Below are 16,247 nucleotides of genomic sequence, written 5' to 3'. Positions count from 1 at the left end.
TTTCTTGCAGGTACTATGTCAACGATGTCTCATGTTTACTATGCAGGAATGACCTTTGTGGGCAAATGTGAGGTTTAAAAGGCAATGAAATTGAGAAAAGAAATTTAAAAGGGCCAAAATATTTGAGTCATTTATGAATGAAAAAAGTTTAAAGAGGTGAAATATAGATGTCCAATTCAGGACCAAAAGTGTTCATCTTTTGCCAGTAAAAAGTTTGGTTGATAATGGTTGAAATGGAAAATGAAATTCACAAAAGGGACCATAGGGACAAAAAACATTTTTTAATTGCGGACAGGTGTCATGTTTACGGAGGTTGACAATGAATGTCATACAATAAAAGGGATACAATAAATAAGGAATGAAAACCCAGTCTTTTATTATAGTGTTTAGTTTATGGAAGTTGAAAAGGAAAGTAAAATTAAGAAAAGGGATTTAAGGGATCACAAGCATATTGGTTTATCATCAGGAATAGGTTTATAATGGTTGGAAAAGGAATTTAAATGTTGACTTAACAGAATAAACTCTTCTGCCCCTTTTTGATAGTTATGTAGTTTATAAGGGCTGAGAAATAAAGGTTGAAAGTGACGTGAAATTAGGGAATATGATTTAAAGGCTGGCCTTTGTAAAGAGGTGTCAGAATTATAATAATTAATACTTAATAAGGCAATAAAAGTAACAAAAGGGACTGAAGCTGGTGTCCTTTGCAAACAAGTATGATTTTATTGAGGCTGAAGATCAAAATGAAATTAAAGGAAAATACTTAGGGACCACAAACACCTGCCATTTGTGGATAGGGATTAAGCCTATTTGCTAAATATTGTTGAACTTTGTGGAAGGGTGTTAGCTTTATAGAAGGTGAACATGACAATAAAATTAAGAAAAAAGGCCAAACAAATTTGTAATTCTGAACAGCTGTCAGGTTTATAGAGGCTAAATATTGCAATGAGGTTAGGATAAAAACAAAACACCTTTGCCATCCAGGAAAGGTGTCACTTTTTTGTTAAATATGGGATGATCATGACAAACTATTTAAAGAGTCTTAAGAGACCAAAAACGCAATTTATGGATAGCGTCAGAATTTCAGCTGGTTGTTGGTGTTGGGTTTTTTTGTTGTTGTTGTAGGATTTGACGCCATGTTCAGCAAAAGATAGGCTATACATGGCAGCCAGTATTAATGGTACAAGAAGAACTTAGGAAAACACCGGAAAGAACCACCAACCCATGTGAAGCTACTGGCAAGCTTTCTCACATACCCAAACTGGCCGAACCCAGCCTCAAGCCCATGCTGATAGAGATGACATGGCAGTGATACGTAATGGTGAGCACTTTATACCACTCAGCCACTTTGGGCCCTGCTGTTTTCAGTTGGTGAATATGTCAATGAAGAAAATAGACTTATACAAGTTGTCCTTACATGGAATGTCCATAACATGTATCAGGACTTTAAAAACATCTTTAAATATATAAAGACACAAGAATTTTTTGACCAACCACAAAATGTTCACATTGGATATGGAGAACTTTTAATAAGAAAAATATAGGCTTAATAAATAATTGTTTTAAGTGAAACACAGAAACTTGGTTATTACCTTCATATCATATGATAGATTTTACGATGCAGCTACATGGAAATTAGGTCACTGCCTCAAGTAAGTTCCTGAATACAATTCAATTTAATGGCAAAAAATATTAATCACAGAAGAAAGTAAAGTCAGTTTTTAAAGATATATATGAAAGAATAAATTAAATTAGAACTGAGAAAAGATACAGATAATCTACCAGACATGCTTTTTATAGCTGAAATTTACTGTTTAGATAATTAACAAAACTGATTTCAAAACACCCCAAGGATGATAACGTATTATGTTCTATCAGAATATTAAAGACACCATCCAGAACCAATTTCAGTGAATAATGTGATGATGCATGACAACGTAATACATGTAGTATTAAAGAAAATACAACATCTTAGTACACTAATTTTTTTTCTAATTGAGAGCCTGCTTGCCTGAGTACCATTGAAGGAAGTCACAGTTGTGATGGGCAACATTAATGCAAAAGTAGGCAGCTTGAGCATCGGATGGGGACTAATCATTCATAAAGACTGCATTTGAGAGATGAGTGAAAATGGAGAGATCTTTGCAGACTCTCTGGACAGAATTACCTTAAAATCTGTGGGACAATTTGTTTTCCATTGTAGGATCAAACAGATTACTTGGAAATGCATATACATGTATTCAGCAACAGTGAAATCAGATTGGCAACCTTTCTGTCTTCAGGAGATGGAGGAGGATGTAAACTCAGATCATGCCATCAAAAACGGAAGACAAGAATTAGAAGCATTACAAGACTAGACTAAACAAACAACCATGAGATGACATCTCTGTGCTCATGACTGTTTAGAAACATGAGAAGTTTGCCATTTTCATCTCTAATAGATTCCAGGTTCTTCTTCACTCTAATGATGGTTCCACATAAAAGAAGTGGAAACAAATTGAGGTATATTGAGGTACATTTGAGGTCAAACTTTGAGGAGTTGCTGGAATTTAGAAGAAAGAAGCAGAGATGGCTGTCAGAAGATACAATCAAGAGTACTGAAGACAGACAGGAAATCAAGTGTAGACTTGCACAAGCTATAATTAGAGCACATAAACAGCATCTTCATGAGGCAATACATTACAATAAATAAACTCAAGAATAGCATGCAAGTAAAATAACCAGGAACCTGCCGAATAATATGCCACAGATGCAGAGAAATCTGGTTAAACAAATGACATGACGACCATCCATCATCATCTCACAGCAACTATCATTGCAGAAACTTAATAATAACAAGCCTTATGTGAAAAGGATGGGAATACTCTGAGCAAACTAGCATAACAGCTTGATTGGTGAGCCCTCTGGCCAAGACAATAACCCAGAGAAGCCTTAAAAGGTAAGGCCACAGTTTCAGCCCATGCCATGACTGACCTTATACAGGAAATATAGGGCAAGGAATATGTGCCACCTGAGAGAAAGAAGGATACATTGTTTAGATTCACAAGAAAGATGACGTTCATGGCTGCTTGAACTGGAGATATATTCCACTACCATCCCTACCAAGCAAGATTCTCAAATTAAGGCTGATTTTGGAGTGCACCTGGTCTGCAGTACATTCCAGTCTGAAAGACAAACAAACAGGAATCAGAGCTGGAAGGTTATGAACATAAAACATAGCAACACTGTGTATTATCATAGAACAGTCCCTAGAAAGTAAGTCACTCCTGAATGTACACTTTGCAGACTTCAGGAGAACATTTAATATGGTGGACAGAAGCACCATCTGGAAATTCCTGAGGTTCTATGGGCATCTCTACGAAGATTTTAAGGACTATCCATTGCATCTAAAAAGACATAACTTGTCATAACATGCACAACATGGACTTTTCTCTTTCTTTTTCTGTTGACTATGGTGTCAAGAAAGAATACTTGCTTTCACCAATGATTTTCTCACTAGTGATAAACTGTGTAATGAAGATTGCACTGAACTAGGCAGACTTAGGCATGCATTTGACCCTGACCCAAAAACTTGAAGATCTGGAACTTTTGCAGATGATACTAAACTGTTATCACTCTCTCCAGCATTTAAAGACTATATACCATCATCCAAACTACATGCCATGCAAAACAAGTTTCTGTGAATCAAAGCAATCTAAGATGCACCTATTCTCTAACAGGGACAAACCACTGAGAATGTCGACAGTTCACATACCTTTGCATCATCGTGAACAAATCAGGAAGAAAAGACGAGGATATCCAGGCCAGGATTGACATAGCATACCGTGCCTTTACCACTATCATGCCAGTCTGGAGGAATGATAACAAGAACAATAAAAACAAAGCTTGGACTGTTCTCCTCTAATGTTAGTGCTGCTTTATGGGACAGAGACATGGAGACACAACAAGAACTTAAAAGATAAGCAAAAGGTCTTTGTCGATTCTGTCTCCATCTGATCATATGTCTCAAATGGCCAAACATAAGCCCCAGTTATAGCTAAGGACACAACAAAACCTCATATCCACCATTAAGGAACACTAAGGGAGATAGAGTGGGCACACCCTATGGAGAGACCAGTCTGACATCACTTGCCATGCCCTGGATTGGAATATTTTAAGCAAACGTAGCAGTAGATCACCAGCCATTATTTGTTGAAAAACACAAGATACCTAATTTAAACCATCCACATGTCCTGAAAAGAGCCAAAACATATAGCCCAAGATTGCGACAAATGGATAGTTACTGAAAGGCCCTCAGTTCCGGTGGGAATGATGATGATTAAATTTCCTAATCCCTAAATTTTGAAACCAGGAATTTGAAATACATCATTTCTCATAAGCAGACACATTCTATATGTTTGGACATAAAAATGAAACAAACAATTTCAGCTATTAATACTGCCCACATTGTAATGTCGACAAACAGACTGGGTCATTGTATAATATAGGAAACATTGTTAAACAAAGGTTTCAAATAATGGAGAAAAACTTGATGATTGAAATAATATTTCTGTATTTAAGACTTAATGTATATACTGGAAAGCTGGTATTCCCCCTTTATCATCCTGACCAAAAAGAACACAAGAAGAAATTGAACAAATTGTTCTGAATTTTATATATTTATATGGAGAAAGTATTTCTTCCCCATTTGTAGAATAAGATGAACCCTTTGCAACTTTCTAGACTGGAAAATCTAACATTCCTAACTCATTTTTTTAAACCAGCAAAGTACCATATACTGTTAGATCATGCCTGGATATAGAAAACATGAACTTGATTTTGACATTGAATTTCCATTATCAGCCAATGCAAAATGACCTTTCTAAAATAGCATCATTTCTGACTGGTTGAAACAAAACCTTAAGTTAAAACTCAAGAGTTTTAAGATTTTAATAGCATGCAATAAGTAGGCTTATTATTCATATCAATGGCCTTGATCTGCCAGTATTTTATTTGGTGGCACATCTGGGTCAACATCCTTTACATCCAGACATGCTTGAAAATATGAAATATTGCATTACCATCTCCTTTGTCTGTTTTCATTTGAGATATTTTCTTCTCCAGCTCAGCCCTGAAAGGGATCTCAGTTTCAAACTTGTGCTGGGTGCCATCATCCACTAAGATAAAGTGGCTGTGATTTGGGTCCAGGAACCTCTCATCTGAATGTGGGTTCCCTTTCATATGATATCTCGCTGGCTCAAACAACGCTGGCTCAAATAACTCCTATATAAAAAAGGATCACAAGTTCTAAACAATTTTACCTTGACAGATGTAAGACTTTAATATTTACATTGTCATTTACAATACTTCTTTCACTGTTAAGATCAGAATAAATTGAGAAACAGAGGGTGGGCTTAATATGGTTTTCACAGAAAAATCATTTTCAATGAGTCGTTAAAACTAAAGGCAAGCATGAAAATCCAATTAAAATTTATACACCACAAGAAAATAATATCACAGTATTTTTCTAATGCAATATTACATATTGATTAGAATGATAGATTTAAGGTTGAGATTTCCTCAGCTTAAGGTAAAGCAATGTCAGTAATATAATGCACTGAGCTAGCCAGTTAACATTGCTTGATCCTTTCAGTTATCTATTAAAAATGGATAACATATTTTGTGCATGTGTGTGATGGTGAATATATGTGCGTGTCTTAACCTGTTTTGACTGGCATCCTATATAGTGTTGTACAAACTGATGATAGATGCCCTGGACTAGAAATCATTCAATCTAATATGAGCCTGACAGCAACTATTCGCAGATGGAGGATGGATTTATTTATCTAAACTGGTATATTGTCCTCTATTTCATAACTGTTTCTGCAGTCTGGCAAGACATGCAAGACCATTATTCAAACTGAGTAATATTTTAAGTTTTTAAATGAACAAAACGTACATCTTCCATTGCCTAATGCTGCTATGTTGCATGCAAACAGTACATGCATGAAGAGCTAGTGTGGAGACTTCAGGCCTGTCTGTTTCACAAATAATTTTGATATATTCTAAGAAGAAAATGTCAGTTCGATTATGGAGACCAGTAAATATGTAAATTAGTACAATCCTGGAAATATAGTGCCACTGGCACTAAGGTTCAAGAACTCTAATTTAATTTGGGTAATTTGCACAGTTAAAAATATCTGCATGCAACTAAAACAGTAATGGACATATTCAAGAGTCATTCTAAAAATTACACGAATATACCACACACCACTTGAAATCACTGTACCTTGCACTCCAGGTCCTCTCTGTTATGAATGACTCCCCATGGAGCTATACCAATGGCAACAACAGATTTCGAATTTGAATCACTTCTTATTGCCTCACCAACATATTTTATCACATCAGTATGAGTTCCTCCCGTTATAATCCAGGCACCTGTGACAAAAATAGCTGAGGATTTTATTTGCCATGTACATCAAAAACAAAACCACTGGATTGAAGTAGAATTCAATACAAAATTGATAAATTAATTATAATTAACTACTGACAATGTAGCACATCATATAGGCATGATAAGTTCCTTTTACCTTATCCATCAGGTTGGATGTAGGGATTAAATTATCTAAACAGAATATTCTGCAAGCAGGAACCTATAAAGATTATTTCCTTGAGCAGGACTGAACTGAATAAAGGCACGACTAGCAAAGAAAAACTTATGTTATGATATAAAATGATGCAGCAATTTTTAAAGTTTTATACTAATTAATGCTTCGATAATGATCTATTTTTGATTTAGGCAACTTAGTAAATACAAGTTTTATGCCCGTTTATTTTAGCTGCCATCATTAAAGCTGTATGTATCTTGCATGATGTATACAGTATAGATGTGCCTTCTTTTAACACAGTTAACCCAGTGCTGCCCAACCCGCAGCCCTCTAGCTAATTTTAAATGGCCCACCAGAGCTGGAGCAGCTATATAGTCACTGCTTTTCAGTTTTCTGCTGCGGCCATCGGCTTCAAGAAAAACATTTTTCTTTGGCCCATGGTGTCAAAAAGGTTGGACAGCACTATTTTAACCCATGGGAGTATGTGCATCAAAGCTGTGAACCTTGCAATAAGACCTTCTGTTATTATTTTATAAATTTCCATTTGTTTTTATATTCATCATTGATTTTTGTAAACAAAATACTGTAATTTGAATATTTTAATTATGATGTGAAATGTAGTCAAATCACTGTCATTCTAAATGCTACTAATTTATGAATTTTACAAAATTATTGCAAGACATTTCTATTAAAATTGCATTATTATGGAATGTGTGGGATATAATTAAAAATAAATAATAAAAAACTATAGTCTAGTCACATTACCTTATGATAGACAAATTTTCAGGGTAGGTTGTCTGCTATATTTTTGTTTCAAATTTTATACGGTATAGAGGGTAGTATCTTACACATTGTATACTGCACAGATATAACTTGATATTGTTGTTACCTGCATTACCAATGTGTCACCTTATGATGTACATTAGCCAGCTTAATCTACTAAAGATAGGGTTTCTTTAACACTTCACTCACCGTTAACTTTATTTTTCCATCTTAAAACAGTCTGTGCATAAGAAAAAGACCTTGTTCTTATCATTACATTTGCAGATATCATGTGATGGGTGTAAAATGAAGTTTTTGCATTTGCAGCATGCTCATTGGAGAGAATGTTGGCATACACCTATGCTGCTTTCGTGTACTGTGGCTGATATTACTTTGCATGTTCTAGTTCTTGATCTAAACATATATCTGATTAAATGGTTGTACAGAAGAATTAATAAATCAGCCTGAATTGGTCCAAAGTACACAAAATTTAGCAGTTATTAAAATAGAGAGAAATAACTTTGCCACATTAGGTAATACCAGCTGCTGAATTTGCAAGGAATGGATTACAAAATATTCAAAAAATGATAGAAAAGGTTTTATCCTTTTTTATATATACCTTTTAATCCAGAAAGTGAAAATCATTAATGCAGATAGCAGTTGTTTTTATAGATACATATCTGAAGTAAGACCATGCTAAAAGAAACCTCTTTAATTAAGAATCTTTACAATCATTCAATGGTAAAAATAAAAATACCATGGATTTTCCCATGTGAAAACGTAAGTCATTTTTGACAACTGTAAAATCTGTCAGTTGGAAAATTGAAACAATTTTTTGTAAATTTCTAGCACATTAATGATAAAAATAAGTTTTAAAGAACAAAACAATTAAAATGAAGCTAAAATTATTAAAATTTAATAACACAATAACCAAACATAAAATAAAAATAACTGTCCCTTTTCCAAGAGTTATTGTTCCTATCAAATTGAAGAAAATTCAACTAAATAAAGTACTTAATATTCAACAAAACTTTACATAAACTATAAACATGGCACTTTGTTCCAAAAGAGTTACCATTTCTCAGAAAACATCTGTTTAAACAAAATAATACGACTTTGTTCTTCTGATTAGAAAATAATTTCCTTTGAAAATATCACAAAGTTTAATACAAGTTTGGTAAAGATAATTATATTCAATTTTGCCAGTTAGCTTCTTCAGGGAAGTTGAGTTGGTAAGAGAGGGAGGGGCTCTCAAAATCTTTGAATGAGGGTAAGGGGAGATAACTTTCTTCCTTAAACACCTTTTATCCTCCTGCAGGAAAGAATTTATTGGAGATGTGGAATTTTATTTTGCACGGTGATATTTTTTACCTTTTTATTTATGTTATTTTTAGATTTTTATTTGTATCATTTATTTTTGTTTTATTTTTCAATTTGTTATTGGGGGAGAGGAAGGGGATGGTAGATGGGTGGAGAAAATGGGAGGGTCAAACGATAAATTTTTCTTTTTCTTTGAACTATATTTATTTTTATGCAATGAAAACATCACAAACAATATTTTTAAATCATGCTTGGAAGCCCATTTAAAATACATGGGATCCACTATCTGTTCCACATCCAGGTTTGCTGACTAATACATTTTGTATTAACTATTCTATTTCTGATCAATTATGATGAAAAATATAAATAAGCTGAAATTTATTAGGAATTCGCAATAAAATCCAAAGACATAAAAAAACTTATTTATTTTATAGATATCATTAAAAGAATTCTGAAATGTATTACAGTGGTCCCACTTTTATACGACCATTCCTTCTGTACTGGGAAAATGGCTTTATAGAGTCGGCGACCTTTCCAGAACGGACTATATTTGTGAGATGTGTGTGTATATAGCAGAAAAGCTATATATAACTTAAATCAGTTAATATCTTCGTTTAAAAATAGCATCAATTATTAAATTATTCTTCTTGTCTTAAATGCATGTATTTCAAGGTAATATAAATTAATAGTTCGTATTATTAGGCGTGGAACGTGAGTTGGCATGCGCATAACAAAACCATTCAAAAACGTTATTTAAATATGGTACATACGTTGTTTCGTATTTAAAATAATTCCCTTTTCATTTACTCCACCATTCCACTGCTACAGAATATTCTATTATCTGTTATGAGCTTGTTTATTTGAATCTCGCCAACATAAAATATATCGGCAAGTGAATTCTCCACCATTGTCATCAAGTCGAATAACTTTTACTTTTCCTTCTAAAGTATTATTTCTTCATTTACATGATGACATTTTAAAGTTTTGTAATGATTTATTCCTATGTTGCTAATTGTACAGTACTGCAATTTAAGTTTGCAGATGAAACTTTCGTAAACGAAAACCCTTGTGGTAAAGGAAGTGATACATGTACTGTCACGTGATTTATTGGTCTTTGTCTGGCACCATCTTTTGTTCAAGGTTAATTGTTTATCTATGTGTGTGTGTGTGTGTGTGTGTGTGTGTGTGTGTGTTAATTCACAAAATCTATTTTCAGCCGATCTGTGCATGTTATGATTTTGACATTTACGTCAGTCGTAATCGTCAATTTTATTATATAAAAAATCCACTGTGTGAAGCCCAAAGCTCTATCAAAACAGTACTAACCTCATTTCTATCTGACCATGTTACGATCTTTAAAGTACGTCCTGTCATGTGTATGTGTGTGTGTGTGTGTGTGTGTGTGATTAGTATTTTTAACGTAGCTTACATCTGGTCATGATCGGCAATTAAACAACGAAAAAAAAAAGTTGCGTGAAGGCCACAGTTCTATCAAAACATTGCTGACCCCATTTCCTGCAAAAGTCTGCACTAATTATATAAAAATAACCTTAGTAGTACATGTACTTTAGCCAACACTTATTTCAGTAACAAAACCCTGACATCCAAAACCAGAAAAGAAAGATAATTGGATTATTTACCTTACCGTAATTAAATATTGGTTATGGACACATGTTAATTATAAAATGTGGCCGCTTGTGAGGGGCAAAGTTTTACATGTGTGCATTAATAAGTTGGCCAAGGGATTCTGGCCGCAAAGAGTGGTTGACTGGGGAGCTGTTTTTGAGGAGGACAACTGTATACCATTTCACTATAAAATTTGAGGATAACTGTACTTATAATGAGTCAAGGACAAACTCCAATGATATCCAAAATGTATCATACTTAAATACAAAATCATTGTCTACTCAATTTCTATAATGTGACCTTAAATAGTCAAGTGCAAAGCACATCCTAAATGGATAATTAAATTTAGAGAAAAAAAGGATTTGTGGAATAAAAAGAAAGAGGAAACATATAACTGGATAAGGGAGGAAATCACTAAAAATATTAGATGTAAAATAGAACAAGAAAACTGAGGGGATAATTGGCCAAGAGTGTGGGGGCACTGGTCCCATTAATCAAATCACTAAAAGTACAAAGCCTAATTTTTAAATACTTTCACAATGCATGGCTAACTAGGGATGTTGCATGAAGGAGACATATGATAAAATCAGTACCAAATTGACCTTTGTACAAAAGAGCTTACTTTACTAAAAGCCAAAAAAGCATGTAATCACACAATACGAAAAAGAAAAGACCAAAGAATACAATTAATTATAGACATCTGCAAAAGACACCGGTACCGGAAGAATAAGATACTCTTCCTAGATAGAGATTGTGACAAAAGCACAATTTTTAAGGTCATTGAATACATAATTGAGATCACGATGGCATTCGGGCAAATAATACAAATAAACAAGTAAGCTTAATAAATATATGTATAACTTGTATGGAGGGGGTGTGAGACACCATGAGGGGTGGGTGGAGGGGGAGCTTTGGTTTGCTATCCATTAGGGATCCGCTAATGCCAGTGTGCGGGCCAGAGCCCCCACCTCATCCCTCAACTCAGACATGTATTGTCACTCTCTTTAAGCATCAAAATGATCAAATTAAAAGCCAATTTAAATCCTATCGGTAATATCTCAAATTTTAAAATTACTGATATATATATAAAGGAATGAGGGGGAGGAAGGGAGGACAGCTTCGGTTTGCTACCCATTAGGGGTGTGCCACCGTCAGTATGCGGGCTGGAGCCCTCAGCCCATCCTTTAACCCGGTAATAAATTAAAATGTACTTAAGTTTTATTAGGGTTAAGAAAAAGAAACCAATGGATGGGACATAGAATCTATATGGTGGGAAAGTACGAGGCAATGACGTTATGGGAATATGTCACATGGCGCTACGCGAAGTGAACAGGCCCTTGAAATAGTCTGGGAAAAACACCCCACGTAGAAAACTGGCAGACCATACAGAAAAACAGGGGAATAGGCTAGTTGGCAACTAATAATCTTCTATACTTTTCCTATCTAACTATACAGCTCCCTTACTGTATAGTTCTTTTCCTTTCTATGGAAATTTCTTTAAACCTTTTTGGATCTTTTGGTTAATAGGTTAAATAATAAAGAGGCGGCCAAACTCAGAGTCGGGAGAAATACAATTAAATAAAGAAAGTGTGGACCCGACTCGAGCACAGCCGATCTCACTCTAGAATTTAAATAATGCGAGGAACGACATATACAAACACGCATATAAAACAGTAGGTTTATTTTTTTTTAATGACAAACCTGTAGTACACCGTTCACTCACCGCAATTCAAAAATATGAATTAAAATTTGAAATATCTACATTTTATCAAAATTATCAAATGGATCTGTGATAGCCAAATAATAATAATAATAATAATAATAATAATAATAATAATAATAATAATAATAATGAGGACTTTGTATGGTGCCTAATCTTTAGAAGCTCTAAGCGCTTTACAACTTTAGACAACACCTATAAGATAAGAAACATAACAATTTTATTACAAAAACAAACAACATGAAATTAGAAAAACATAAAAAATTTTTAAAAAAAAATATGCCGAGAATATTTCAGGTAGGAAACATTATTAGGTCTTTAAGTTTGTTCTTGCTGTCGAAATAAGTAAGTTTTGAGAGCCCTCTTGAATGTGATCACTGTGTCCTTGTGTCTAAGTTCAGTGGGCAATTCATCCACGTTGCTGGGCCCTGGTATGCAAAAGAACGCTGTCCATATGACTTTGTTTTCATACTTGGAATAATGAGCATACGATTGTCAGAAGAGGAGCGTAAGTATCTTGCTGGTGGGTACACATGATTGAGGTCAGATAGGTATGTTGGACTAGAGTCCGACAGTGAAATGTAGCACAGAGAACAAATTTTGTGTTTGATTCTGGATCGAATGGATAGCCAGTATAGGGTATAGAGCAGCGGAGAGGTGTGGTCTGATCGTGGTACACTAACTATGAACCGAACAGCTGTGTTTTTAACTTTCTGAAGTTTCTGGAGCAGATATTGAGATGAACCAGACAGAATTGAGTTACAATATTCCAGTCTTGAAATTACTAATGAACACACAAGTGTTTTAGTGACATCAACTGAAAGATATTTGCGAATGGAGCTGATGCGTCTCAGCTCAAGATACGCAGCCTTGCATATGTTCATGACATGTTGGTGCAATGTGAGAGTACTGTCCAGAGTAACACCTAGGTTTCATACTGATTGTGTGACTTTCATGTTGGCGTTGCTGATATTTGTTTTTTTAGGTAAAGGATGTGAATGATAAAGTCTTTGTGATGTGATCAGAATGGCCTCAGTTTTATCATCATTCATCTGCAGCTTGTTACAAGTCATCCATGATTTCACATCAGAAATGCACCTCTCTACACCTTTGATGGTAGCATCAACTCAGTTGGGTGTCTAAATTTGTATATTTGGGTGTCATCAGCGTACAATTGATGAGACACTGGATAATGATCTATGACACTTGAGAGCTACTGAGTGTACAGAATGAAGAGAACAGACCCAAGAACAGACCCCTCTGGAACACCACAACATAGATCAACTGGGCGGGAGTGTATTCCATTTGCATATACAATTTGTGTCCTGTTGACCAAGTAGGACTTGAACCACAGTAAGGCTGTATCATGAATGCCAAATACATGCTGGAGACGGTGAAGTAATATATCATGATCTATTGTGTCAAATGCTGCAGACAAATCAAGGAGGGTGAGGACTGTAATCTTTCCGCTATCCAATGCAGAGAGAATGTCATTAACTACTTTTAGAAGAATAGTTTCAGCACTGTGGCAATTGCGATATGCAGATTGTACATTGCTGAAAAGACTGTTTGAATTTAGATGAGATACAAGCTGGGATAGAACAACTTTTCTAAGATTTTTTAAATGAATTGGAGATTAGAAACTGGGCGGTAGCTCTTTAAATCGTTATGGTCTAGTGTTGGTTTCTTCAGGAGAGGCTTTACAATGGCAAAGTTGAAAAATGATGAGAATTCCCCAGATGAGAGAGAGGTATTAATAACATCAGTTAGTGAAGGCAATACTGGATCTAAGCACTCAAGCAGCAATGATGTTAGAATTGGATCAAGTTCACATGACTTTGGTGCACTCTTCATCAGGATTGTACGTACGAAATCCATAGAGACAGGTTCAAATGCTGCTATTAAGACAACTGGTATGAATTGAAAAAATGATGCTTTCCCTACACGAAAATTATATAGCACACGTAGGAGACCTATAGCCCAGGTCAACTAAGAACTCAAGGGAGGGATTTCGAATAAGGTGATAGAAACCGAACTCGGATGAACAACCCCATAGACAACACTAGGACATAAATATCCCATCAAAAATGTCTTTTAATTATTTTATTTGTTTTAATCAAAATTATTTTACAGAAATAAAGAAAGAACATACCTGGTGGAAACAACAACAACATAAACACATTTTCTTTATTTTGTGGATAAGTGGTGGGGGCATCTGTCTGGTGATGCTCCCCCCCAAAAAAAAAAAAAAAAAACAACAAATTATATGTTGGCTAAGGGATTCTAACCGCAAAGAGTGGGTGACTGGGTAGCTGTTCATAAAGGGGACAACTGTATACCATTTCACTATAAAATTGGACGATAACTATTCTTATAATGACTTAAGGGCAAAATCCAATGATATCCAAAATGTATCATACTTAAAGGCAAAACCATTGGCTACTCAAATTCGATAATATGATCTTAAATAGTCAAGTGCAAAGCTCATCCTAACTGAATAACACAATTTATCTGGACATCACATTTTCGTATTTCACAAGGTTAGATTCTGAGAGAAAAATAATTTCCCAGGTTTTCAATCCTGGTTTTCCTGGTTAATAAAAAATAGACCTTATATACCTTATACGTTTTTAAAATGACTTTTAATTGTTTAAATAACTTTCAATTGCCTTTATATTGATATATGATTGATGGGTATAAATTGGGTGATAAAGTATACAGCTTGGCATTACTTCAGATTTGAAATTGTAAAAAATTGCTAGTTATTTTAGTCATTTTCACTTCCTGGACTTCAAAGGTAAACAATAAAAGAACCTGACAAGTTTAGTTACCTCTTGTATATATATTTTGTAATTCAGTCATTCTGAAGCTGGTATTCACTATTCCAGCAAACAAGTTTAACAGCTGCTAAAGATAGAGTACTTTCAACTAATTCGAGCTAATGGAGGCAGACATTTTGGCTATTTGTGTGCTTTGATAATGTACAGTTCCACAATTACATTATACGTTACATGAAAGTAGTATACAGGTCTGTCAACATTCTCTTCAATGACCGCTTGGCGCTCAGCATGGAAGACAAGAGGTTAGCGTAAGTCTGGTCGGCCAGGTATCAGGATAATGTGACTGAGTGGGACATCATGCCACATCTCTGCGGCATGATGCCCCAGTGCTAAACATCACTATAAACTGTTACACTGCAGACATCGTAGCAATATTACTGAAAAATTTTTAAAAGCTACGTTAAAAATCCAAATAACACACACACACACACACACTTCAATGACAAAGTTGTAAATGCTGACAACTTCACCTTATCATTCGCTCAAACATATGTAACATCTGTTGAGAAGAACCATAATAATAAATGTAGCGCTATCCAAAATTCATTGTTTGAGTTATGCAATGAGAGGATATCTAAATATTATCATATAATTTGACGATAAAATCTGACACTATAGAAAATATTTTATGACTTAATTCTAAAATCTGACATTTTATTGCAGGACTTTATTACGCTTCATTATTATTTATTAAAAGAAAATACGAGTCACAGATGTAATTTACTTTTCTTCATTTTTAAGGACCCTTATAAAAACCATAAATGTAACCTCTAAACTGATATCTTCCTGTATTGATTTACCACAGCCCCAATCAAATACGAATGGTAGATTCTAATGTTCTCACCTGTGACTTTTGACTGAGACAATGAACAGAACAAAGTGACAATGAGAAAAATGTGTCAATACAAATTATGCTACATTAATCCAGTCCATTAGGATCAGACATATGACAGAAAAGAATAATTTGATATTTGCATTCATAAATGTATAATTCCAACCTATGCTATGCACTGCTTTCATAAGTCCTCCTTGGAATGCATCTTTTAGGTTAGGGTTCTTGACAAAGTCTTGTGCATCACCAGTCACAGAAATGAGCAAATTGGGCTGTTCCATTCCCCATCTTTCCAACAATTCCAACATCTTGGACATATCAGTTTGTTTGTCAACACGAATAAACTGAAAAATTGAAAAGGATACATTATCTGGTGATTTTTTTGTTTATGTGTTTAACTAACTGTAATCTGACCACCTGCTAAACCATGAACCTCTAATAGGTCAGAATGTAATTGACTGAGCAATCTACCTGGAAAAAAAGATTATCAATCAAAAGTTATGCAAATAGCTATTGTTTTAATTAATTAATTATCATAATTATACTATCTTGCTTATTAATAT

The 16,247-nt window shown here is 34.5% G+C and overlaps 1 protein-coding gene across 1 annotated transcript in view; it reads right to left on the bottom strand.

The window, feature by feature from the left end:
- LOC149771140 (transient receptor potential cation channel subfamily M member 2-like) overlaps positions 1–15,992 on the bottom strand; it is a 53,375-nt gene extending 37,383 nt beyond the window's left edge. Inside the window, exons 1-3 of the mRNA XM_089948815.1 lie at positions 15,851–15,992; positions 6,266–6,414; positions 5,058–5,259 (exon numbers count right to left, since the gene is read on the bottom strand). Coding sequence (XP_089804941.1) covers positions 5,058–5,259; positions 6,266–6,414; positions 15,851–15,992 — 493 coding nt within the window. The remainder of the gene's footprint in view (positions 1–5,057; positions 5,260–6,265; positions 6,415–15,850) is intronic.
- Between the last annotated feature and the right edge of the window lie 255 nt (positions 15,993–16,247).

Source organism: Sinohyriopsis cumingii, unplaced genomic scaffold (genome assembly GCF_028554795.1).
Source record: "Sinohyriopsis cumingii isolate HCF-2022 unplaced genomic scaffold, ASM2855479v2 utg002106l, whole genome shotgun sequence".
Taxonomy (NCBI): Eukaryota; Metazoa; Mollusca; class Bivalvia; order Unionida; family Unionidae; genus Sinohyriopsis; species Sinohyriopsis cumingii.
This window is presented reverse-complemented; position numbering and strand designations above follow the sequence as displayed.